Genomic DNA, 25,940 nt, shown 5'->3' on the forward strand with positions numbered 1-25,940 from the left:
CCTGAAGATGATTAGCACAAGGCCCTCTGGATCTGACTTTCAGAAGTGCTGAGCACCTACAATTCCAATTGAAACCAGTGGGGGTTGGGTGTGCTCAGCACTTCTGAAAATCAGGTCCCCTCCTCTTCTGAGCAGTTGAGCAATGTGAGACCCACTGGCCCACCTTGGAGCATCAGACTTGAGTCAGAAAAAACATAGCATTTTATTATATTGGGAAATATTTACACAGCTACCCCTGTGTAAATCCAGAATCTCCTCAATAAAGCCAATAGAGTTTTTCAGGTTTTCTCTGGTGTAACTCAGGCCAGAATCTGACCTACTGTATTTCTGGCTCAGGCTTCAATAGCATGGACGTCAGTTGCATTGCTTTCTAAAATGATCTCGTTCATGATATACACTAAGAAAGACTTATAAAAAGGCCCACATAGCAATGTGTCTTTTATCTTGCAAAGAGGTAATATTTAAAAGAGAATGATTAAAATTTTACCATTACTGGCCCGTTGCTTTATTGTTAGCATCTGTTCTCCAGACAGCTTTGCTTTCTTCATGGCGGAAGTGGCTCTGGGGCATCCTGATAGACTGTGAATGATAAGAAAATAAAGAGCCTATTAAATTGTAATAGATCAAGACAATAAATTTGTCAACTAAAACTGTCATGACAATAACATCTGAGAAGAAGTTTATCTCCACTCTGCACCAAAATGACAGGGTACCTGGTTATGAAAGAGAGGGAGGAGCTTCATAAATGATTTTTTGGTTTTATTTTTCTGCCGCCACCTCTTTTTGAATGTGCAGATTATATATAAATCCAAGGAAATGCATTTTATGTACAAAATCTAAACTAAGAAAAGAACAATGCAGCCTTTTAGCGACGTGGTACCCATAAAAAACCTACCTTCTAAAAAGGGTTACTGCTTAAATGCTCCATTTAAACAAAACACTATCTGCCCTACTCCTTTCAACTCAAAAACCCAAACACAGGAACTCTGAATTTCAAGGACTGAGGGAACTGGCTAGCTCTAATTGTGTCTTTAATAACGAGCTCTTTTGAATGACTAGCCCTTTTTAAGTATGCTCATTTTTATAGATATAACCTATTCCTATATTTGAATTGTTCTTTTTCTAAATTGCTTTTTAAAACATGTAAATTACTTTGGATCAGATTTTTGTTTGGACTTTGGAAAAGTGCATTCCCAACCTACGATGAGACCTGCATGTAAAATGAGATTTAACACTGTATTTCAGGGTTCACTCCTCCACTATCTCATTCTATGTACAGAGTCCTAGACACTATTTTGGGGACAGGTGTTCTATATACTAATACATGAAATACATACAAATAATTATTTAAATATTTTCTTGAAATGTGGAGAATTTTGATGAAGACAATTAAGAACAGCAATCCATTTAAAACTGAAAGAATTAGAAGTATGAGGCAATTTTTCTATATACAACTACAATCCCAACAGAATTTCAATTCAGCATCTCTGAAATGTAGGACAAACCATTTATCCAGTTAAGCTTATACAGTCGTTGATTAATACCCATAGTAATGCAGAGGTACTGTATTATATTGGGCATCTCAGAAATCCATTCAGCCAAGATACAATATCCCTTACTGATCAATTTTCAGTTAATCAGCAGTTCCCACCATTTGCAGTTGTGATCAAAAAAATATGGAAACTCAGATTTAATTGTTGGCCAAAAAAACCCAACAATCCACTAGTATTTAGACATCTGACGGTCTCAGACTTTAAAAAATTGTAGGTGAAATCCTGGCCCAACTCAAGTTAATAGCAGTTTTGCCACTGAATTTAGAGGGCCAAGATTTCACCATGTATTTTTTAAAAAGTGTCCCTAAGTGTGGTACATTTAAAAGTGTGCCTACATTCCCCAAATGTTGAACTGTCTCTCATATTATGCTCATCTTCTAATCACACCATGCAAAAGAATACGTCATCAGAATGCATTCTAATTGTTCTATTCTGGCAAAGGATGTTGGGCCAGATTGTGCTCACACTCAGCAATTAACTGTGGCACAAAACTATTCCCAGTCTCAAAAATCCTGTCCTTAATATGGCACCGTGTAGTAGAATCGGCAGGAGAAAAAAAATGTCTAACGTCATTATAAGCTGGAGTATTATGTTCCCATTTCTGTCAGTCTTTAAAAGCAGAGGACATTCTGAAATGTTTCCAAAATCAATTCTACATTCTTTCAGCACAAACATATTCAAGATTTAATAACACATTTCAACTCTAGATTCCACAGGTTACATATATTCTTCTGCATACTGTGAAATTTGCACTTTGTTCCCAAGACTAGAGTGGACTGTTTCTACAGTTTTTTAATTGTTCACATGTCAAGCTTAAATGCAGAATCATAGAATATCAGGTTTGGAAGGGACCTCAGGAGGTCATCTAGTCCAACCCCCTGCTCAAAACAGGACCAATTCTCAGCTATATCATCCTAGCCAGGGCTTTGTCAAGCCTGACCTTAAAAACCTCTAAGGAAGGAGATTCTACCACCTCCCTAGATAACCCATTCCAGTGCTTCACCACCCTCCTAGTGAAATAGTGTTTCCTAATATCCGACCTAAACCTCCCCAACTGCAACTTGAGACCATTAATCCTTGTTCTGTCATCTGGTACCACTGAGAACAGGAAAGATCCATCCTCTTTGGAACCCCGTTTCAGGTAGTTGAAAGCAGCTATCAAATCCCCCCTCATTCTTCTCTTCTGCAGACTAAACAATCCCAGTTCCCTCAGCCTCTCCTCATAAGTCATGTGCTCCAGCCCCCTAATCATTTTTGTTGCCCTCCGCTGGACTCTTTCCAATTTTTCCACATCCTTCTTGTAGCGTGGGGCCCAAAACTGGACACAGTACTCCAGATGAGGCCTCACCAATGTCGAATGATCACGTCCCTCGATCTGCTGGCAATGCCCCTACTTATACAGCCCAAAATGCAGTTAGTCTTCTTGGCAACAAGGGCACACTGTTGACTCATATCCAATTTCTCATCCACTAGAACCCCTAGGTCCTTTTCTGCGGAACTGCTTCCTAGCCATTCAGTCCCTAGTCTGTAACAGTGAATGGGATTCTTCCGTCCTAAGTGCAGGACTCTGCACTTGTCCTTGTTGAACCTCATCAGGTTTCTTTTGGTCCAATCCTCTAATTTGTCTAGGTCCCTCTGTATCCTATCCCTACCCTCCAGCGTATCTACCACTCCTCCCAGTTTAGTGTCATCTGCAAACTTGCTGAGAGTGCAGTCCACAACATCCTCCAGATCATTAATGAAGATATTGAACAAAACCGGCCTCAGGACCGACGCTTGGGGCACTCCACTTGAAACTGGCTGCCAACTAGACATGGAGCCATTGATCACTACCTGTTGAGCCCGACGATCTATCCACCTTTCTACCCACCTTATAGTCCATTCATCTAGCCCATACTTCTTTAACTTGCCGGCAAGAATACTGTGGGAGACCGTATCAAAAACTTCGCTAAAGTCAAGGAATAACACATCCACTGCTTTCCCCTCATCCACAGACCCAGTTATCTCCTCATAGAAGGCAATTAGGTTAGTCAGGCATGACTTGCCCTTGGTGAATCCATGCTGACTGTTCCTGATCACTTTCCTCTCCTCTAAGTGCTTCAGAATTGATTCCTTGAGGACCTGCTCCATGATTTTTCCAGGGACTGAGGTGAGGCTGACTGGCCTGTAATTCCCCGGATCCTCCTTCTTCCCTTTTTTAAAGATGGGGACTACATTAGCTTTTTTCCAGTCATCCGGGACCTCCCCCGATTGCCATGAGTTTTCAAAGATAATGGCCAATTGCCAATCACATCCGCCAACTCCTTTAGCACCCTCGGATACAGCGCATCTGGCCCCATGGACTTCTGCTTGTCCAGTTTTTCTAAATAGTCCCGAACCACTTCTTTCTCCATAGAGGGCTGGTCACCTCCTCCCCATGCTGTGCAGCCCAGTGCAGCAGTCTGGGAGCTGACTTTGTTCGTGAAGACGGAGGCAAAAAAAGCACTGAGTGCATTAGCTTTTTCCACATCCTCTGTCACTAGGTAGCCTCCCTCATTCAGTAAGGGGCCCACACTTTCCTTGACTTTCTTCTTGTTGCTAACATACCTGAAGAAATCCTTCTTGTTACTCTTAACATCTCTTCCTGCTGCAACTCCAAGTGTAATTTGGCCTTCCTGATTTCACTCCTGCATGCCTGAGCAATATTTTTATACTCCTCCCTGGTCATTTGTCCAGTCTTCCACTTCTTGTAAGCTTCTTTTTTGCATTTAAGATCAGCAAGGATTTCACTGTTAAGCCAACCTGGTCGCCTGCCATATTTACTATTCTTTCTACACATCGGGATGATTTGTTCCTGCAACTTCAATAAGGATTCTTTAAAATACAGCCAGCTTTCCTGGACTCCTTTCCCCCTCATGTTATTCTCCCAGGGGATCCTGCCCATCAGTTCCCTGAGGGAGTCAAAGTCTGCTTTTTTGAAGTCCAGGGTCCGTATTCTGCTGCTCTCCTTTCTTCCTTGTGTCAGGATCCTGAACTCGACCATCTCAAGGTCACTGCCTCCCAGGTTCCCATCCACTTTCGCTTCCCCTACTAATTCTTCCCGGTTTGTGAGCAGCAGGTCTAGAAGAGCTCTGCCCCTAGTTGGTTCCTCCAAAACTTGCACCGGGAAATTGTCCCCTACACTTTCCAAAAACTTCCTGGATTGTCTGTGCACTGCTGTATTGCTCTCCCAGCAGATATCAGAACCAGTACAGCAGTTAATTTTTCTCCTTAATAACCTAGGTATGTGCAATATGGAACCAATTTCCGGGGGATATGGTAGCTTCTCCATTACTTGGATTTTTTAAATAAAGACTCTATTTCTTACTACAAGATATGCTCCAGTTCAACCACAAGTTATCAAGCTTGATCCAACAATCATTAGGTGAGGTATGGCATGTGTCCTGCAGGAGGTCAAACTAGATGATTGTATTTGTTCCTATTGATCTTAAAACCTATGATTTTCCAACACTGACGTTCACTCATTAAAATATACTACTCTGAATGGTCTGAATTATCACATCTACAAGGTTTTGAATTATTATTATTAAGCAGAACTGAACAGGGACAATTCCCCCCCCCCCCAAATTACAATTTTTAACCCCATTTTCCTTCAATATTTTCAAAACTGATTTTTGCCGGTTCTATTATTGAAATAATATATAATAATAAACTATGGCTATTATTATCAGTGTGATCTAGTGGATAGAGCTCTAGGCTGGGAGGCAGGAAACCTAGGTTCTGTTCCCAACTCTGCCACTGACCTGCTGCGTGACCTTAGACAAATCACTTTACTTCCCTTGCTCTCTCCTTGATTTGTTTTGTTTATTTAGAAGTAAACTTTTCAGGACAGGGACTGTCTCTAGTTATGTATGTCACAGTTCCGGGTTAACAGTACCCCTGTCTCCTTTGTGGTCTCCTCCAGGGTACCCCTTTACATCTCAGGACTCCAGCAATCACTGCTCTCCCTCACCCTCTAAATAGGGGATTTAGGCTTGCAGTCCCCACTGCAATTCACTGTCATCACAACAAGTCTGACTTTAGTCCAGAACCTACAGTCTGTTTGTTCCCAGGAACAATGACAAGGTGACCAGTGACCAGTCAGCCTTCATGGAGCCCAGTATATTTGTTTTAGAATAAAAGAATTATGAAGGACACAAATAATAAAACAAGATGCAATCTACAGGCATGCTAGGTGTCACCCATATTCCACATGGAAAGCCTGGTAGGTTCCAGTCCTTCAAACCCTTCCAGTAGGATTTTGCCCTCTTGGTTACAATCAAAATGAAGGCCCCTGAATCAGTTTATGCTGACTCTTTATGGCAAAGCCCTTTCTTTGTCTCCTGGGCCTCCTGAACCCAGTCTGAATGAGTTTATGCAGTTCCTCCCAGGGCTCGGTACTTCTCCGGAGTTGTTTACCTGTCCCAGGATTTTCAGTAATCAGTTCCTGAAGTGAATTTGGTAACCTTCCCCCATGCACATGGGCACCGGGTTTGTATAATATTTGGTGGTGCCCAGAATGGATCCAAGCAGAGCCATCCTGTCCGTAGGACAGACCGGGGCAACCGTCTTGGGCCCTGTGCTTTGGGGGGCCTCGCACTTTAGGGGGACACAGGTCCAGGGCGGCCTGGGGGAGTTAGCGGGGGGCCTGGCACCGGCAGTGGCGAGTGACCTGCCCCCAGCCCGCTCCGCTCAGCCCCGCCCGCCCTGCTGGCTCCCGGCGTTGCTCGGGGGGAGGAGGCAGAAGCCGGAAAGAGGCGGGGTGGGGGCTTGAGGGAAAGGGTGGAATGGGAGCGGGGAGGGGGTGGAGCAGGGGTGGGAAAAGGCGGGGCAGGGGCTTGTGGGGAGGGGTGGAGTGGGGGCAGGGCGGGGGCAGAGCAGGGGTGGCAATAGGCGGGGCAGAGTGGAGCGGAGCGAAGCAGGGTGGGCTGGGGCCGGGTTGCTCACTGCTGCCAGTGCTAAGTTCCCAACTACCCCCCCAGGCTGCCCTGGACTCCGCATCCCCCTGAAGCGCAGGGGCCCCCAAAGCATGGGGCCCCGGGCGGTTGCCCCGGTCCGTCCCATGGACAGGACGGCTCTGAAAATATAAGCCCAAACATTGGTGGAGCTTTTGGCCCATGTTCCTGAATATCGGTGGAGCACCATATAACTCGCTGCCTATGCCCATGCAGCTAGAATACAATCCCTGGCCCATAAATAACATTTATAAAATTGATACATAATCTGAAAGATATTGCAAATGTCTGTTATATCTGGCACAATGTGTTTGTACAGCATCTAGCACAGTGGGGCCTGACCTTGTGGAAGAACTGAGTTTTGGGGAAGAACTGAAATAACAACAGTTTAATGCCTCTGTGGATCAAAACTATGACACGATTAAAGAGTGGCATAGAGAAATTTTCACAGAGGTTTGTGAGAGATACATCACTGGCACAACAGAGGGAATGGAGGATGACAGGATAAAACTTTAGGGTTCTGTACCATTTTAATTATCTTGAACCACTCTCTTTTAGCCCTCCATTTAAGCTTTTACCCCACGTCTATGGCAGGCTGAAGAGTCCAATTTTCAGCGAGGGTGAGGAATCTGATTCCTAGCAATAAACCATGATTGTGTTTATTTTGTGAAGCCAATAAAGAAGAGCCCACAGAAATCCAAATGTGGAAGTGGCCAGCCTGTTCCTCCTGCATTAAGCGATAGTATCCTAGAGCACAGGGTCTTCCGGGCTGTCACTGCAGCGATGTTTGTGTTGCCATGCAAAAATCATCCTCTTGTGACAGAAATATTATCTCACAGTGTTGTGATGTGCCATTAAGATGTTACCAACAGTGAAATAATTAAAAGTTCTGGGTAACAGAGCATATTGCTCCTTTAAGACAGAGACCAGGTCTAGCACTATCTTGACCCTGGTTTTAGCCGGGGTTGAGACATGCTGGGAGTTGTAGTCTGGGAATTGCGGACTACCACAGCACGGCATGCTGGGAAAAGGAGCTAATGTATATAAGCAGCTCTGATTTCTCATCACATGGAAAGACTAGGAAGAAGTCGGAGCTGTTTTTCCTATAAAGAGCATGGCTGGACTTAAGATACAGGGCAGGGAAGTTTGCAGGATATTGACACAGACCTGCTGTGGAGAAACTGCGACCTCAGAAATTAGTCCGGGGGAAGAATTTTGTTTTCTTTGGGCTTTTGTTGTGTATTTGACTGGCGAGCCTGTGCCTGAGAAGTAGTTTAGCTTGCCTAGGGAGCAAGTCATGGATAGATCCCAAGAGAACAGAACGTAAGGGACTGAGTTAAACTTTTTAGTTGGCCACACATTATCCCAGGAAGTGGTGAAGGAAGTGGCTTTGGAGAAACAAATGCAGATAGTCTGAGGCTCAGCAGTAACAACTGATTCCTGTCCTGGGGCCTGAGGCCACAGCTCCCTGGTGGGAGGGAACCTGTGTCATGATGACTTGTACACTGGATCATAGACTTGTAGACTCTAAGGTCAAAAGGGATCATCATGATCATCTAGTCTGACCTCCTGTACATTGCAGGCCACCGTACCTCACCCATCCATTCCTGGAATAGACCCCTAACTTCTGGCTGAGTTACTGAAGTCCTCAAATCAGGGTTTAAAGACTTCAAGATACAGAGAATCCACCATTTAAACTAGTTTAAACATACAAGTGACCCGTGCCTCATACTGCAGAGAAAGGCAACCCCCCCCAACCCAAATATGGTGATCAGTTAGACCCTGAGTATGTGAGCAAGACCCACCAACCAGACACCTGGGAAAGAATCCTTTGTAATAACTCAGAGCCCTCCCCATCTAGTGTCCCATAACCGGATGTTGGAGATATTTGCTGCTAGAAGTCGCAGATTGGCTACATGCCATTATAGGCAGTCTCATCATACCACCCCCTCCATAAACTTATCAAGCTCAGTCTAGAAGCCAGTCAGGTTTTCTGCCCCCACTGCTCCACTAGGAAGGCTGTTCCAGAACTTCACTTCTCTGGTGGTTGAAAACCTTTGTCTAATTTCAAGCCTAAACTTGTTGAAGGCTAATTTATATCCACTTGTTCTTGGGTCCACCATGGCGCTCAACTTAAATGACTCCTCTTCCTCCCTGGTATGTATCCCTCTGATGTATTTATATAGAGCAATTCTATCTCCCCTCAGACTTCTTTTGATTCGGCTCAACAAGCCAAGCTCTTTGCATCTCGTCTCATAAGGTACATTTCCATTCCTCAGATCATCCTAGCAGCCCTTCTCTGCACCTGTTCCAGTTTGAATCCATCTTTCTTAAACATGGGAGACAAGAATTGCACATAGTATTCCAGATGAGGTTTCACCAGTGCCTTTTATAATGAAACTTCCCTGTCTCTACTGGAAATACCTAGCCTGATGCATCCTAGGATTGCATTAGCCTTTTTCACGGCTGTATCACATTGGCAGCTCATAGTCATCCTGTGATCAACCAATATATCCAGGTCTATCTCCTCCTCTGACACTTCTAACTGATATGTCCCCAGTTTATAGGAAAATTCTTGTTGTTAGTCCCTGGGATTGCTAGGGTTCAGAGTTCATGTGACATTATAATGAATGGGGTAGTTCACACTTTTCTTTGCCCTACTATTTCCCTTTATCTCTCTGAGGAGCCAGACAAATGAGACAACAGTGTATTCACTCAAAATCAGATTAACTCCGTCCCCATAAGGTCTAGAAATTTAATTAAAAAAAAAAAGCAAGCCTAAATTCTGCAGGAAATAATGGGGCCAACAGAAAAGTCTCGATCCCTGGCCCAGCTCTAATTTTAACTACCATATGTGTGTATCTTGTTGAAATGTTTACAATCATATAATGAAATGAGTTGGGAATCTTGGAAGCAGGCAGACCCCACCCTCTGCTGGTAAACACTCCACTTACTTCTGCCTGCACTACAGATGTGATTCACCTCCTCAAATGGTGATTACTAGCTGCTGCTCCAAGTTGGAAACAATCAGGGGAAGGCAGGTCACAATGGAACGTTAGCCCAGGTACAGGGAAGGATTAGCATAATGCCAGTAGTGTGCTAAAGTGGAGAGGGTGGGCCAAGGGCAGAAATAAGATTATCAGGAAGAATGAAGCTGAGAAACTACTATGGAAATAGAAGGAGTTATTGGTCGCCAGAAGAAGAAAGAAAGGGAGAGCGAGGAGGAGGATGGAGTGAGGCAGGACTTCTGCCAGATTAAGGAGAGAGTATAGGAATTTACTTCCCTCCAGTCCTTCAGGAGAGAGAACAAAACCTAAATAAAATCTGCTTCAGTGTTCAAACAATTAAAGCAGAATTTACCTTCAATGCCTCAAAAATCACTGACTTTTCTAAAAACAACCCCAACCAATAGAAATATTTTACCAGATTATTTAGTGGTTTCAACAGAATAATACATATCAACTCACATCAGACATACGGCCTTTATAATTCACTTCTGAGTCATAGGTCTTCCACTACAAGTGGGATTAGTGTGTAATCCTGTTTTAGCTCATTTTTAATGCTCTACTGCCTTATAAACCTTATGTTGGCTTTTATACAGACATACATAACTCAGGTTTGTTCACTGTAGTAAAGAACATCACCGTTTCTGTACAGTGCAAAGTAATTAAGGTTACCTTGGTTGAGGTTGCCATTATTCTCACATAAATGAGAATCATCATGGGCAGGCGGTGCATTTGAGCATGCAACTCACAACCCTCAGGGACAGTGGATGCAAGAGTGGCTTCACTGGAGGAACATAAACGTTCAGGGACACAGTAGAGATGTCCTATCTACTGTCCGACTGCCCCTGGGCTGTTAAGGAAGATGAAAGTCTCAAGACAGGAAAGCATCAAGCTGGAGCGGAGGGAAATGATCCCATAGTCAGGACCCACCTTCCAGATGATGTCATGGTATCCACTTGCACTGAGGATACCCTTCCGGGTGCAATTATTAAGAAGAGACAGGCAATAATAGTAGGGGATTTGATTATTAGAAATATAGATAGTTGGGTTTGTGATGACTGGGAGAGCTTCATAGTGAATTGCCTGCTGGGTAGGAAAGCAGCGGATCTCTTGAGGCATGTAGATAGCCTTCTATGTAGTGCTGGGGAGGAGCCAGTGATGATGGAACATGCAGGTACCAGTGACATAGGGAAAGGGAGGAGAGAGGTCCTGCAGGCCAAATTTAGGTTGCTACGTAAGAGATTGAAGTCCAGGATCTCTATGGTAGCATTCCTACACCTACTATAAAGTGGGTACATAACTGGCTGAAAAACCATTCCCAGAGAGTAGTTATCAGTGGTTCACAGTCAAGCTGGAAGGGCATATCAAATGGGTCTTTCAGGGATCAGTTCTGGGTCCGGTTCTGTTCAATATCTTCCTCAATGATTTAGATAATGGCATGTTTGTGGATGATACCAAGATGAGAGGGATTGCAAGTGCTTTGGAGGACAGGATTAAAATTCAAAATGATCTGGAAAAAATGGTCTAAAATAAATAGGATGAAATTCAATAAGGACAAATGCAAAGTACTCCACTTAGGAACGAACAATCAGTTGCACACATACAAAATGGGAAATGACTGCCTAGTACTGTGAAAAGGGATCTGGGGGTTATAGTGGATCACAAGCTAAATATGAGTCAACAAGGGAAAACTGTTGCAAAAAAAGCAAACAACGTTCTGGGATGTATTAACAGGAGTGTTGTAAGCAAGACACGAGAAGTAATTCTTCCACTCTTCTCTGGGTTGATTAGTCCGCAACTGGAGTATTGTGTCCAGTTCTGGGCACCACATTTCAGGAAAGATGTGGACAAATTGGAGAAAGTCCAGAGAAGAGCAACAAAAATGATTAAAGGTCTAGAAAATATGACCTATGAGGGAAGATTGAAAACACTGCGTTTGTTTAGTCTGGAGAAGAGAAGACTGAGAGCAGCAGCGGCTCCAGGCACCAGCGCTCCAAGTGCGTTCCTGGGGCAGCAAGCTGCAGGGGGCGCCCTGCCGGTCCCTGCGAGGGCGGCAGTCAGGCAGCCTTCGGCGGCTTGCCAGCGGGAGGCCTGCTGGTCCCGCGGCTTCGGCGGCAATTTGGCGGCGGGTACACCGAAGCCGCAGGACCGGCAGACCTCCCGCAGGCATGCTGCCGAATCTGTAGGACCGGGGACCTCCCACAGGCATGCTGCCGAATCTGTAGGACCGGGGACCTCCCACAGGCATGCTGCCGAATCTGTAGGACTGGGGACCTCCCGCAGGCATGCCGCTGAAGGCAGCCTGCCTGCTGTGCTTGGGGCGGCAAAAAAGCTAGAGCCGCCCCTGACTGAGAGGGGACATGATAACAGTTTTCAAGTACATAAAAGATTGTTACAAGGAGGAGGGAGAAAAATTGTTCTTCTTAACCTCTGAGAATAGGACAAGAAGCAATGGGCTTAAATTGCAGCAAAGGTGGTTTAGGTTGGACATTAGAAAAGCTTCCTGTCAGGGTAGTTAATCACTGGAATAAATTGCCTAGGGAGGTTGTGGAATCTCTGTCATTGGATATTTCTAAGAGCAGGTTAGACAAACTCCTGTCAGGGATGGTCTAGATCATGGGTTCTCAAACTGATCGTGACCCCTCACGGGATCGCGAGATTATTATGTGAGGGGTCGTGAGCTGTCAGACTCCACCCCAAACCCTGCTTCACCTCCAGTATTTATAATAGTGCTAAATATTTTTTAAAGCATTTTAAATTTATAAGGGGGATTGTACTCAGAGGCTTGCTGTGTGAAAGGGGTCACCAATACAAAAGTTTGAGAATCAGTGGTCTAGATAATACTTAGTCCTGCCATGAGTGCAGGGGACTGGACTAGATGACCTCTCGAGGTCCCTTCCAGTCTTATGATTCTATGATTCTCTTGAAATGCTTCCAGTTCCATACTCAAGGCCAGAAAGACAAGCGGAACTGCAAGGTCTCAAAGCGTGGTTGAGATGGTGGTGTAGGGAGGAGGGATTAGGTTTATTAGGAAATGGGGAACCTTTGGGAGAAAGAGTGGTCTAAAAGAAGGGATGGGCTCTATATAAACCAAAATTAAACCAGATTGCTGCCATGTAAAACTAAAAAGGTTGTAGAGGATTTTTTAAACTAAAAGCGGGGGAAAGCCAACAGGTGCAGAGGAGTACACGGTTCAGATGGAGATGTCCTTTAGGGATGAATTTTTTAAAGGGGGAACTCAATATCCTAGTAAAAAGGATAGGAAAGAAGATGATAAAGTATAGGTAGGTGCTAGTGAGGAACAATAAAATGAAACAGAGTCCCATTTAAGTATACCACTTGAAGGCAAGCACCTGAATATTGACAAAATATACAAGTGCTTCTGTACAAATGCTAGAAGTCTAAATGCTAAAATAGGTGAACTGAGTGCCTGATATTAAATGAGGCTATTGATATAATAGGCATCACAGAAACATGGTGGAATGAGAATAATCAATGGGATATGGTAATACCAGGGTATACAATATATAGGAATGATAGAGTAGGTTGCGCTGGTGGGGAAGTGGCACTATATGTGAAAGAAAGCATGGACTCAAATAACATAAAAATCTTACATGAAACAAATAGTACCATAGAACCTCTATGAATAGAAATTCCATGCTTGAATAAAAAGAGTATAGCAGTAAGAATATATTCCTAACCACCTGACCAGGTGGTGACAGTGTCTGTTAAATTCCAAAGATATTAAGAAAGGTTACAAAAGCAGAAAGCATAATAATACTCGGTGATTTCAGCAATCCCCTTATTAACTGGGTACATGTCACCTCAGGACGCAATGCAGAGATAAAATATTCAGACACTGAAAATGACTGCTTCATGGAGCAGCTAGTCCTGGAACACAATTCTTGATTTAGTCCTAAGTGAAGCACAGGATCTGGTCCACGATGTAACGATAGCTGAACTGCTTGGTAATAGTGACCATAATGTAATTCAATTTCACATCCTTGTAGGAGGTCAAATACCAGAAAAACCCTCTACAGTAACATTTAACTTTAAAAAGGGGCCCTATACAAGAATGAGGATGCTTGTTAGATGGAAATTAAAAGGAGCTGTCACAAGGGTTAAATGTCTGTAAGCAGCATGGGAACTATTTAAAAATACTGTAATAGAGGCTCAGACTAAATGTATACCCCAAATCAGAAGACAATAAGATGACCAAAAGAATAACCATGGCTAAACAGCGTGCAATAGAGCCTGTTAGAGGCAAAAAGGCATACTTTAAAATTTGGAAGTCAAAACCTAGGGAGGATAATAGGAAGGTGCACAAACTCTGGCAGGATAAGAGCAAAAGTATAATAAGGCAGGCCAAGAAAGAATTTGAGAAGCAACTTGCTAAAGATGCAAAAACTAACTGTAAGATATTTTTAAAGTAAATTAGAAGTTGAAACCCTGCCAAATAGGAAGTGGGGCCAGTAGGTGACCAAGGTGTTAGAGGAGCACTCAAGGAAGATAAAACAACTGCAGAGAAGCTAAATGAATTCTTTGCATCATACTTCACTGCAGAGGATTTGGGGGAGATATCCTCATCAGAGCTGTCCTTTTAAGTACGGTCCCACATTGATGTATCAATGGAAGAAGTTTCAGAACAAACAGTAATAAGTCACCAGAACCAGATGATATTCACCCAGGAGTACTAAAGGAACTGCAATAAGAAATTGCAGAACTACTAATGGTAATATGTATCCTATCGCTGAAACAAGCCTCTGTACCAGATGATACAGTGGTCAGACAGCTTTTCCAAACCAAAGTAATGTTTAATCTGAATAGCAGGAACAAAGCATAACACAAGAGGCAAAGGACCTTAGCAATCTATATGTATATCTGTTTCACCCAAGGCTTACCATCTCCTAGAAGCTTTGGAAGACCCAGTTGCTTCAGATCCATGCCACAGGACCTGTCTATTTGTCTGTGTCAGTCTGCTCCTCACGAGCTGCTCTGAACAACTGCCTTGCCCTCCTTTAGAGAGTCACCTTTTAACCATTTCAGTTCTTTTGATCTGTCTGTTCCCAGCCTTAGCAAAACAGCTGTGTAACTTTGCCAGGGCCTGCAAATACCATCTTCACAGCTAATAATTCAGATATTTGTTCCTTAACCTCTTCACTTATTTACCAAGGTGTCTTATTTGGATTCATTGTTGTTAACTTCTTGCTCGTTTCCTGAGAGCTCTGTTATTAACTAACCCTACCTGTATTTATGGTCCATATTCTAAATTAGTTAGACAATAAACGTTTCCCAGGACCCTGTCACATTCAGGTTTCATAAATTAATAAAGACCAGTCCCTTGTCCTTCACAGAGAGAAAACAGTGGATGATGACCACTGCTCCTTTCCAGTGAATAAGATGGAGAATATCTTATTGCCCTTATATAAATCCATGGTACGCCCACATCTTGAATACTGTGTACAGATGTAGTCTCCTCCTCTCATAAAAGATATACTGGCATTAGAAAAGGTTCAGAGAAGGGTAACTAAAATGATTAGGGGTTTGGAACAGGTCCCATATGAGGAGAGATTAAAGAGGCTTGGACTTTTCAGCTTGGAAAAGAGGAGACTAAGGGGAGATATGATAGAGGTATATAAAATCATGAGTGGTGTGGAGAAAGTGAATAAGGAAAAGTTATTTACTTGTTCCCATAATATAAGAACTAGGGGCCACCAAATGAAATGAATGGGCAGCAGGTTTAAAACAAATAAAAGGAAGTTCTTCTTCACACAGTACACAGTCAACCTGTGGAACTCCTTGCCTGAGGAGGTTGTGAAGGCTAGGACTATAACAGGGTTTAAAAGAGAACTAGATAAATTCATGGAGGTTAAGTCCATTAATGGCTATTAGCCACGATGGGTAAGGAATGGTGTCCCTAGTCTCTGTTTGTCAGAGGATGGAGATGGATGGCAGGAGAGAGATCACTTGATCATTACCTGTTAGGTTCACTCCCTCTGAAACACCTGGCATTGGCCACTGTCGGTAGACAGGATACTGGGCTGGATGGAGCTTTGGTCTCACCCAGTATGGCCATTCTTATGTTGAAGCCACACAGTTCACAGATCAACTAGTCATTCCCCAGCTGTTCTGTCAGTTTGCCCAGTACTACTGTGATGAATCCCCCATTGTACTTCTAAATCATGTGGAGCCTTCTGTGACAGGACAGGAAGATGCCGGATTTCATTCCATGAGCCAAGCTCTGCCTGACTTATGCCCTGTGGAACTCCACTGTTCTCAAAGACATTACAGGGTATATTATTCAGGGCTAATTATTTTCCGTCTGTGTTTAGCAATATTTTATAATGGGCATGAGCATTAGCTTACAAGACTAATGTCAGGTAAGCACATATTTTTCAAATATCTTGCTTTCCAAAGACGAAAATACAAAGAGTGAGAACTGTGTTTTTCTCCAACACATATAATTTGCTCAACTCTGATAGACTGTAAACAGCTTAGATAACCTCCTCCCTCTTAAAGGGATTTTTACCCATACATGTTTCAAATGGGTGAATTCTGATTTAATGTACAGTATTTAGAACAAGACAGCCACAATGAAATTGAGGTGCTGAACACAGAAAAGGGAAAGGACCCAAGAGCCCTTAAAATAGCGTCTTTGGATGCACCTCTCTTATAATGTACTAGAGAAGCTAAGCCGCTCCTGAGTCCAGGTCTCTCTCAAGCTAGTCTACACCAATCCATAGTGCTGACATTGTCGGAGTGGAATGCTGTTTAAAATTAAGCTCTGTAGCAAAATCCTTTCACACCAGATTTGTGGGCTCTAGGGACTCTGCCAACTTGTTCAAGAATCAAATTGTAAAAACACACCACAGTGACCTATTTACATTTTGCTAAACAAAAGTTTACTTCATGTGCCCTCACTGGTCTGGGATTGCATCCCAGAATGTGACAACAGCACCTCCATGAGGCAGGTAAACATACCATTTCACAGAAGGGTAAACTGAAACACAGAGAGGGTAAGGCCAACCTTTTGTTAGGCATCTCAGTCCATACACAGACAACTATATAAGTACCCTGATATTACAGAGGTGCTGAGTATTTGTCTCTTCCTGAAGTCAATGGGAGCTGCAGGTGCTCAACCCCTCTGCAAATCAGGCTGCTTATACAGATGAATTTAGGTGCCTAACTTTGGGCACCCAAGTTTGCAAAGGTAGGCCTAAGTAACTAAATAAGTCACACAGCAAGGCAGTGGCAGATTTGGAGTTTTTATAATTTAACATTTATTTTTGGAAGTTCCTTCAATACACAAAAGGAATCATGATCTCCTCCTGAAAGACCTTATAGCTAAAAACAGAACTCAGGAATCTTGAATCCCTGTTTAAATCACTAGAAAGGTGGCTTCCCACAGAGTAAAAAAAGACAAAATAAATTAAAACAGAAACATGCCATGGCAAGAGGTTGTACTGCAAATCAGGGTTATCTTACTTAAGGAGTATTTTTGAGGGGAAAATATAAACTGTAGTTACTCACCTACGATGAGTAAGAAAACTACCACTGACATGTCCCGAGCCATCACATCCTGGAGTTGGACATGACATACCTTCCGTCTTCACTGACTTCCAAGAGAACTGTGAGCCATTTAAGTACCCATCTTTTTGCCTTTTGGCAGCTAGAGGGCACCCTGATGCACTGCGATGGGATGCATACTTTCCAGTTATATGACCCTGACCATCACAACCAGGAACTGGACATCTGGATAGCAGATAGATGAGATAAACTTTATTGTCTTGCCATCATATACCTGGTAGCCTCTACAACAAAGTCAAAATAAACCTGACATGAAAAGAAAAGAACAATCATGCTCTATGGACTTAAAAAAAATCACCAAAGATACCCCAATGGAATACTCAAACATGTGAAGCTAGAAGAACTCTGTTAATCAGAAAAAGATTTGCAGCTCTCAAGCTGATAAAAAATAACCATGCTAATCAATGGCAAAGTCCCAGGCTTTCCACTTACACTGCATATTGGAGAGAAAGTATCAGGGTACATGTTTGAAATGAAGGTGTCTATTATGGTAAACAGCACATTGGGATCAAAGTGATATTTACTGAGCTTCAGTGAATGAATAGTGAAATTTAAAAACTCTAAATTTTTAAAATCCCACCTGGCATAGTTTTATGTGCATTTTAAGAATGCGTATGAAATTTAAAGGTGACTTACTTTAAAATTATGGGAATGTTATAAACACTTAGATATCAATCAAACCTTTGCCATAGTTAGTACTTCAAAGGGACATTGTCAGATTAAAAATCATGGGCCAAAGCTTCAGAGATTATAAGCACCCACAGATCCTATGGGGGCAGATCGTGAAATGTGGTAAGTGCTCTCACCACTCACTGGCTACTAGAGGCTATTAAATCTCACAGGATTGGGCCAGAGATATCAATGGAAAGAAGTTTTGGGTGCTCATCAGGTGCTCACTGTTGCTCAAGATCTCCCCCCCATATATATTTGGCCCCATTTATTTTTAAGAAACAAATGTTGTTACCCGTGCTAGTAGGAGCAGTTTAGAGTATTAAACACTGAATGTACTTTTCAGCATGTTGCTGCTTGATTAAATTTTACAATTTGTGTAGCTTGGAGAGTCAGAGTAGTCAGTTTCATTGTCTGGTTATCCTACACTAAAACAGTGCTGCAATGTTTGGGGTCTGATCCTGAAAGGTGCTGAGCAGCCTCCACACTGACTGATGTCAATGGGAGCGGAGGTCATTCCACATCTCACAAGGAGAAACACGGGCCAAAATGTTCAAACTTGGGTGCCTAAAGTTAGGCACTTGCTTCCATTTGTAGGCACCCAAATCACTGGCCTGGTTTTCAGAGGTGATCATTCACAACTCCCGTTGACTTCTGAATCCCTTTAAATACTTTGTGTGTCAGATGTAGCTTGTCCATAATGTTTATTCACTGTGTTAATAGAACAAGGCTGTGAAGGACTTGAAGTTTTTTATTTTCACTTTAAAAAATACAGTTTTTCAAACTTTCCAAATACAAGAGATCAGATCCTCAGCTGGTGTAAATAAGCACGGCTCTTGACCTGAAATCAAGTCACTGAACTCAGTGGATTTATATCAGTGGAGGATTCAGCCTTTACTAGCAATTGAATTTGTTTTAAGCAAACCAGATACGACTGTTCCATTGATTTTAAAACAACTAACTGTGCTCTTTAGTTCAGCATATCTTTGTTCTTGAATTACTATGACAAATATGATAAAGTTCATATTTTAAAAAATCAGGCTGTAGATATACCTGCGCTCATAATACACACAAAGGTTATTTGACTAGATTTGTACTTACCTAATTGGCTCTTGGTCTTCTTTGTCTTCCTTGCTTTGTGCTATCCTGATTCCACTTTTCTTTGCTCGTGGACAACCTGAGAGACTGAGTGAAAGAACAAGTTTTTAAAAGTAATTCCTCATTCCTGACTATAATTTATAAGGGCTCTACAAAGGGACATTCTTTGCACATGAAATACTACAGGCTAGATACTACTGTCTTGTTTTCAACAGTTATAGCTCTGATGATTTAAAGAATAAAGACAGTTGGCAATAAAAAACCACAAGGGGGAGCCAAGTATCTCAGATTCTGACTGAAGGCTGGGACTGGGAGTACTTTGCACACCACACACACAGCCCCTAAGGAGAGAAAAAGCAGCTTTCCAAATCTCTGTCTAATGATCCCTCCAGCTGACTCAGCAGAAGCAGTGATAGGCTTCAGAAGGAGTGGGATCCAGTGTTTTATGGACAGAAAGACAGCATGTCCTGTGCGTGCTTGAGATGGACATAAGAATAAGGAGTAAAAGCAGAAAAGATCTCTATCTTTTAAGGAGGGGGGGGGGAGTTAGAAGATCTTTTAGGGGATATATTAAGACAGTTAAATTTTCTAAAATTTTCCTGCGGAACTTGCATTCAGGAATTTGTTAAAAAATCATGGATAATAATATTTCACAGACTACAAAGTTGTGCAAAGACTTCCTGGAAAAAAATAAGTAATGTAAGCAAGGGAAAATCTAATAAAGCTAGCTAGCAAGCTAGGTAAAAGTACTTTGTATTAGGCATTGAAAATGTATTCAGCACTATACAAGATGCAAAGAAATATACCTTGTATCAAAAGACCTTCCAATCTGAGTTCTTCTTTACTATATAAGGTATAGTTTAGATAAACTATTTCGCAAGCTTTTCAGCAACTGAGTAGGTTTGAAAAAATTGGGCATATTGGGCTAACCAGTCAGAGTTGAAGGAAAGTTACTTTTACCAGTTGCTATGTGTGTCAGTGACACAAATGTGTACATCTGAAAAAAACAATGCTTAATCTTTAACTCAAACATTATTTTCACCTTCACATATGGATGTGGAAGCTGGAAATCCATCAGAGGCATAGATAGATGTCTAATTGCCTTCAAAAGCAAGTGCCTCAGGAAAATACTAGGTATTAAATGAAATGAACTTATAACAAATGCCAGGATTTGTCAGAAAGTTCAACAACTCTTTATCTCCAGAAAAGAAGATGGAAATATCTGGGACATATGTTAAGAATGAAGCCAGAGTGTCTGCCATGGCAGGCATGCCATTGGGCAGGTGGAGGAACATGTAAAAGGGGCTGACCTAAAGAATCCCTCCATCAAACAGTATTTAGGGAGGCAAAATTTATGGGAATAAACAACATATAAGCTATACAAAGACTGGCCCAGGATAGACAGGGACAACGGAACCTTGTTTGTGCCCTAAGTGACATCTGATGGCAAGGAAGGATTCAGATGGCTTTGTTTACTGCTGGCCTCACATATTCTGCGTCCACTTTTACCAACTACCAAAAATTTCTTGGATACCCAGTTTTCCAGGGGATCTTCAAAGATTGGTAGTGGGCACTCGTCAGGCATCCATTTCTTGCAGACAACTCACATAATTACTACAAGCGTCACAACACGCATACACCCAGATACCTGACTTTGGTAATTAGGACTAGAACATTGGCCCTTCAGCTGCAAGGACAGAGGCCTCTAGCATGAGTTGAAGGAAATCTCCCTTGTCTAACACTAGTAGTAGGTCCCTTATTCACACTGTGGCCAGCCACTAGAGTTCAACACAGTTGCACATAAAATCAGTACATTACCTATATTTAGTAACTCATCGATCAGCTGTTAGCTGCTTGTTCTTTATGTGGAAATCATCACCCTCTCTCTAAACTTCTGTTACAGGTGATTCTTTTAAATCCATTTCTATACATGAAATCTCTTCTGGATGTCCTGGCTGCCCCCTGGAATTCCTCACCTTTTGTCCCCGCTAACCCAGTTCTCCTCACTGTCAACAATCTCACTATTTTCTCTGTCCCACGGATATGACGCACCAACTACTGACACTACAACTCTAATATGTATGAATTATTTAGGCAGATATTTAGGAGATAATTTTAACAAGCTTAGGACATGTTTAAACATTTATCTAGTTTGTTGTTCTTTAAATTACTCCTATATAATACTAATTCTAGCTCTTAAATAGCACTTTTCATGAGTAGATCTCAAAGTTTAGACATCTTGCTACCATGGTGAAAACACAACATTATCTCATTATCTGTCTGTTGGTGGGTAGTGTGTTGCTTAAAATTAGAGCTGGTTGGGAATTTTCCATCAAAATCTTTTGAGAGAAAATGTGGTTTCCCATTGGAATCTGTTGATTTTGTTGACTTTTTTGGGGATATTCCTCTTGGGAATATCAAATTAAAAAAAATAATTGGGGATCGGGTCAACCCAAATTGAAAATGTTGGGGTTGTCGAACAGAATCAAAATGGTTCAGTTCTACATTAATATGGGTCTGTCTAAGCAACAGGAAGACAGAAAAAGAATTGGTCACAAGGAGTTAAAGGGGTAGTTAAGGAAGATATGGATATTACTATAAAGATAGTGCCATCTACAAGTCGAAACACGAAGGGGGCATATGAATGTTTAGAATATCTGTCATGTAATTACCTTGCAACGCCAGCTACAAGAGTGCCATGCAAATGCCTGTTCTCATTGTAAATAAGAAGCGGGCAGCATTATCTTCCGCACATGTAAATAAACTTATTTGTCTTAGCAGTTAGCTGAACAAGAAGTAGACTGAGTGGACTTGTAGGTTTTAAAGTTTTACATTGTTTTGTTTTTGAGTGCAGCTATGAGAAAAAATAATAATCCTACATTTGTAAATTGCACTTTCACAATAAAGAGATTGCACTACAGTACTGGTGTGAGGTGAATTGAAAAATAATATTTATTCTGTTTTTTACGGTGCAAATATTTGTAATGAAAAATAATAATCTAAAGTGAGCACTGTATACTTTGTATCCTGTGTTTTAATTGAAATCAATATATTTGAAAATATAGAAAAACATCCAAAATATTTATAATACATTTAAATTGGTATTCTATTGTTGTTTAACAGTGCACTTAAAACTGCGATTAATTGTGACTATTTTTTTTAATTAAGTTCATTTGTTTTGCATTAATCGCTTGAGTTAACTGTGATTTACAGCCCTAATTTTTTTGCATCAGTCTTCACTGCCAAGAATGTTGGAGAAATACAGCCTTTATGTGATGAATTGGGAGAATCTGAATTCTGTGTGAGATTATGAGCCCGCTGTACATATCTTTACCAAGTTGCAAACTCCATTTTGAACATGCATTACATTAGCTTGTCTATTGTCTGCTTGCTTCCACATTGGACTGAAATTCCAACAGTGGGTGGCAAAAGGTTAACAAAAGTCTTAAGTGCCTGATAACTGAAATGTAATGACTCCACATAAAAAAAATAGACTCCAAAGGAGACTTGGTTTAGCAGGAGAGAGATCACCTAGCAAGAAAGTCATCTGGTAGGACTCTGTGGTCACCTGTTAAGGCTGACCTGGGAATCACCTGACAGAGGAGACAGGAAGGTTATTAAAATCAGAAGCTGCTATTTTTGCTCTATTTTCAGCCATTTTTCACCAGTTTGAGATGAGGGAGGCTGCTACAGGAGCCAGATGAGGCAGAAGAGGGAGGACCCTGCCTATCTGAACAAAAATGGTCCCCGAAGATTCCCAAGGGAAGGATGGGCTCCCTGACATCTCAAAAATGATACTGCAGAACTAAAGGAGGTTTACAGAAGGGTGACAAAAATGCTCACTGGCCTGGAAACACACTCCGCTGAAGAGGAATTTACTTTAGAAAGAAGACGAGTAAAAGGGGACATGAAAATAGTATACAAAATACTGAATGATCTAAAGAAGGTAGATTGGGAATTTCTGTTCTCCCGGCCTCATAACACAAGAAGGAGAGGACATACAATTAAATTAAAAGGTGAGAAATTCTAAACTGATAAAAGGAAATACTTTTTCACACGTGTGATTAAACTGTGGAACTCATTGCCACTGGTATTAGTTGAGGCCAAGAACTTAACAAGATTAAAAAAAGAGATTGGATATTTATATTGATATCACAAATATCCAGCACATTCATAATTAATGATAACAAAAATACTGAATGTGATATTAAACTTCATGCTTCAGGGCTTAGCCAACCTCCAACCATTAGAGGGCAGGATGAACTAATGGGAAGGCAGATTATCCCACATCTGCTACTGTGGGGTTCTTACACCTTTCTCTGCAGCATCTGGTGCTGGCCACTGTCAGAAACAGGACACTGGATTAGACAGACAATGGGTCTGATGCAGTCTGGAAATTCCTGAGTTTCCCATGGAATGGAAATTCTATTTTCAATTAGATATCCTTAAAAGGTTATGGGCTCCATTGAAGTCAATGGGAGTTTTGCTACTGTCTTCAATGGAGCCAGAATTTTCTAAAAAATAAAGAAAGAAAAATTACTGACAAAAATCTGATTTTTTTGTAAAAGTTTGCAATTAGTTAAAAAGCTACTTTCCAGTCACTTCCCTGCCCTCCCCCCATATATTTCAACAAGAATTTTTCTACTAGCTCTAACAGCAGGTATCAAGAATGTCGTCATAATTCTCATCAATTCCAGATGCCAATGAAGGGCCAAATTCTGCTCTTTGGTATAAAGCTAGAGTTACTCCACTGACCTGAGTGGAGTAATTCTGCCTTTACTACAATTCTAGCTGAGAGCAGAATTTTGCCAGAAGTTCGGGTTTAGTTCAATTTGTTTTTTCAGAATTATCTAGGTTGCCGGTTATATGGTGTTATTATTTACTATGTGTACTACAGTAGCATCCATGCTAATGGTGACCCCATTTTGCTGAGCACTATACAAACATATGTCAAGTTCTTCCTACTCCTTGACTTCTGCTTGCTGAAGAGAGACTACTATTTTCCTTTTCAAGAAAAGTTCTGAATGTTCCAATTTGTGTGGAAGAAGTAACCCATTAATGATACTGATGCTGATCATGTGTGTGACAAATCCTGTCTCTTGTTGTATCTGAAAGCTAGACTGTTAGAAGAATTGCCTAGGAAAGCAAAATACTTTATACTAGATATACAGCTGAGTGGGCTTGTGAAATTTTTGTGTAGCTTTCCTCACAAAAACAGAATGAACCATTTATGCCTTGTTCATGATTCAATGCCTTTTTTGGCACTATGATATATTAGCAAATTCGAAGACCTTTCAGGTCCTTTAGTACCTTTTAAATACATAATTCTGGGTTTATGATTTATTTATTTTTCCTTTGAGAGGAGATTCATTAAGAAAACACGTGACAAATATGAACCTTTGCTTTAATTTTTTATCCTATTACAACCAAAAGCTATTACAGAGTATACGTATTTATTTCATTTTTTCATGTCAAACTAATTCCTCATAAAATAAAACACAGGACGACAGGCCAAATTTAGCCCTGATGTATGCAGGTGTAACTTCAACATCTTCAAGGGCACTGAATGGCTTCATTGACTAAAATGGAGTTGCACAGGGTTAAACCAGAGCTACATTCGTCTTCAAATACTAGAATTTGTTATACAGCAGCTATCTGCAATACAAATGATACCCAGACCTGTGTAACCTCAAAAGCTTGTCTCTCTCACTATAGAAGTTGGTCCAATAAAAGATTCTACTTCACCTACCTTGTCAGACATTTTGGCAGTCAGTTAAGACAGCAGTATGTCATTGAAATGTTCTTGTACAAATAGGGTTTTAAATCATTTTATCAAGTATAGTCTAAAGAGAAGTGTTACTTAATGAGATTTAAACAGGAAGAAAGTAGTGCTAATTTTCAAGGATAGAATTAGAAATACTGGTTATAGACATATTGAAAGTCCACGATATATAACAATTCTTACAGGTTATCAGTTCATTAATTTTTTCATCAATATACTTTCACTAGTCAGTAGTATTCGTCTTGGGCATCTCATAAGCTGTGATCTCAAAAATGAAGCAATGATGAGCTAGCTTGGTATGTAGATGAGAAACCTCCAATGAAAAGCGAGGTTGTTGTGGGAAATGGAGACTCAAAGTAGATAGGATGTCTCCCTCTGAGTTCAATGCCAGCACTCCAGCCTGGTGCTCAGGATATGATGCTGGTAGTACTTTCTTCCACAAGATGCAAAACCAAGATCCTGGAGCCTGGTAGTCACTGAAGACCCCATGGTACTTTTCAAGAGTAGGCGTTTTAATCCTAATGACTGGACAAATTCCAGATCAAGTAATTATATTACAGTATATTATTTTTTGAGTCCCTTTGGGTGCTGGGACTCTACAAAAACGAAGGAAAATATTGTCAAATGCACCTATCCAATCCAAATTAGGAAAACAGAACAGGTCAGAAACACAAAGCACTGGATAAATCCCAGTAGCACTGTAAAGCACCTTTTTCCTTCCCTCCAGGTACACCATAAAGTATTGGATTACCTCCCACACTTAGCATAAAATTCCAGATTAATCCCAGGACTCTTGTAAATGTGTCCAATTGTAAGCCAAATGTAAACACTGAAGAAGTGTGTTTAAAGGAGAGATTTAAGTGAAAGTGGCTGTTGGAAGCGCAAGGAAAGGGAAGTAGTTTCAAGACCCAGAGGCAGCAGGTATGAAAGCACTAAAATGGGGGCAGATTGGTCCAGGCTGAGTGGGATGCTGAATGCACAGCAGCTTGTCTGGTAAATGGATTGCATTTTATCTAGCCAGACCATTTGCCAGTTAACCCTCTTCTATTTCTTCAAAGAGCAGATGGCTGCCTGCTGGTAGCAGAAAACTGGAATGGTTCTATCCCCAAACCAGAACAGTAGTGACCCTTAAAAAAGTAGACCAGAATCATTAACACCCCAGCCTCGGCCCAGGACTTTGACTGTCCAGTCCTTGTTAAACTGGGCAGGGAGTTTATGGTGGGCTGTAGCCTCAGCCCTTCCTCTGCACTGTTCACCAGGGCTGGTTCAGTGC

At 41.5% G+C, this 25,940-nt stretch overlaps 1 protein-coding gene across 4 annotated transcripts in view; it reads right to left on the reverse strand.

Moving 5' to 3' along the window:
• The window catches only part of MYT1L (myelin transcription factor 1 like), a 155,793-nt gene that overhangs the window by 10,387 nt on the left and 119,466 nt on the right, over window positions 1-25,940 (reverse strand). For all 4 annotated transcript variants that reach the window (XM_024215781.1, XM_024215782.1, XM_024215780.1 and 1 more), the window contains exons 16-18: window positions 18,889-18,972; window positions 17,062-17,283; window positions 488-579 (exon numbers count right to left, since the gene is read on the reverse strand). In XM_024215781.1, the coding sequence (XP_024071549.1) occupies window positions 488-579; window positions 17,062-17,283; window positions 18,889-18,972 (398 nt within the window). The remainder of the gene's footprint in view (window positions 1-487; window positions 580-17,061; window positions 17,284-18,888; window positions 18,973-25,940) is intronic.

The sequence above is a fragment of the Terrapene carolina genome, unplaced genomic scaffold (assembly GCF_002925995.2).
Source record: "Terrapene carolina triunguis isolate 2854851 unplaced genomic scaffold, T_m_triunguis-2.0 Scaffold42, whole genome shotgun sequence".
Lineage (NCBI taxonomy): Eukaryota > Metazoa > Chordata > Testudines > Emydidae > Terrapene > Terrapene triunguis.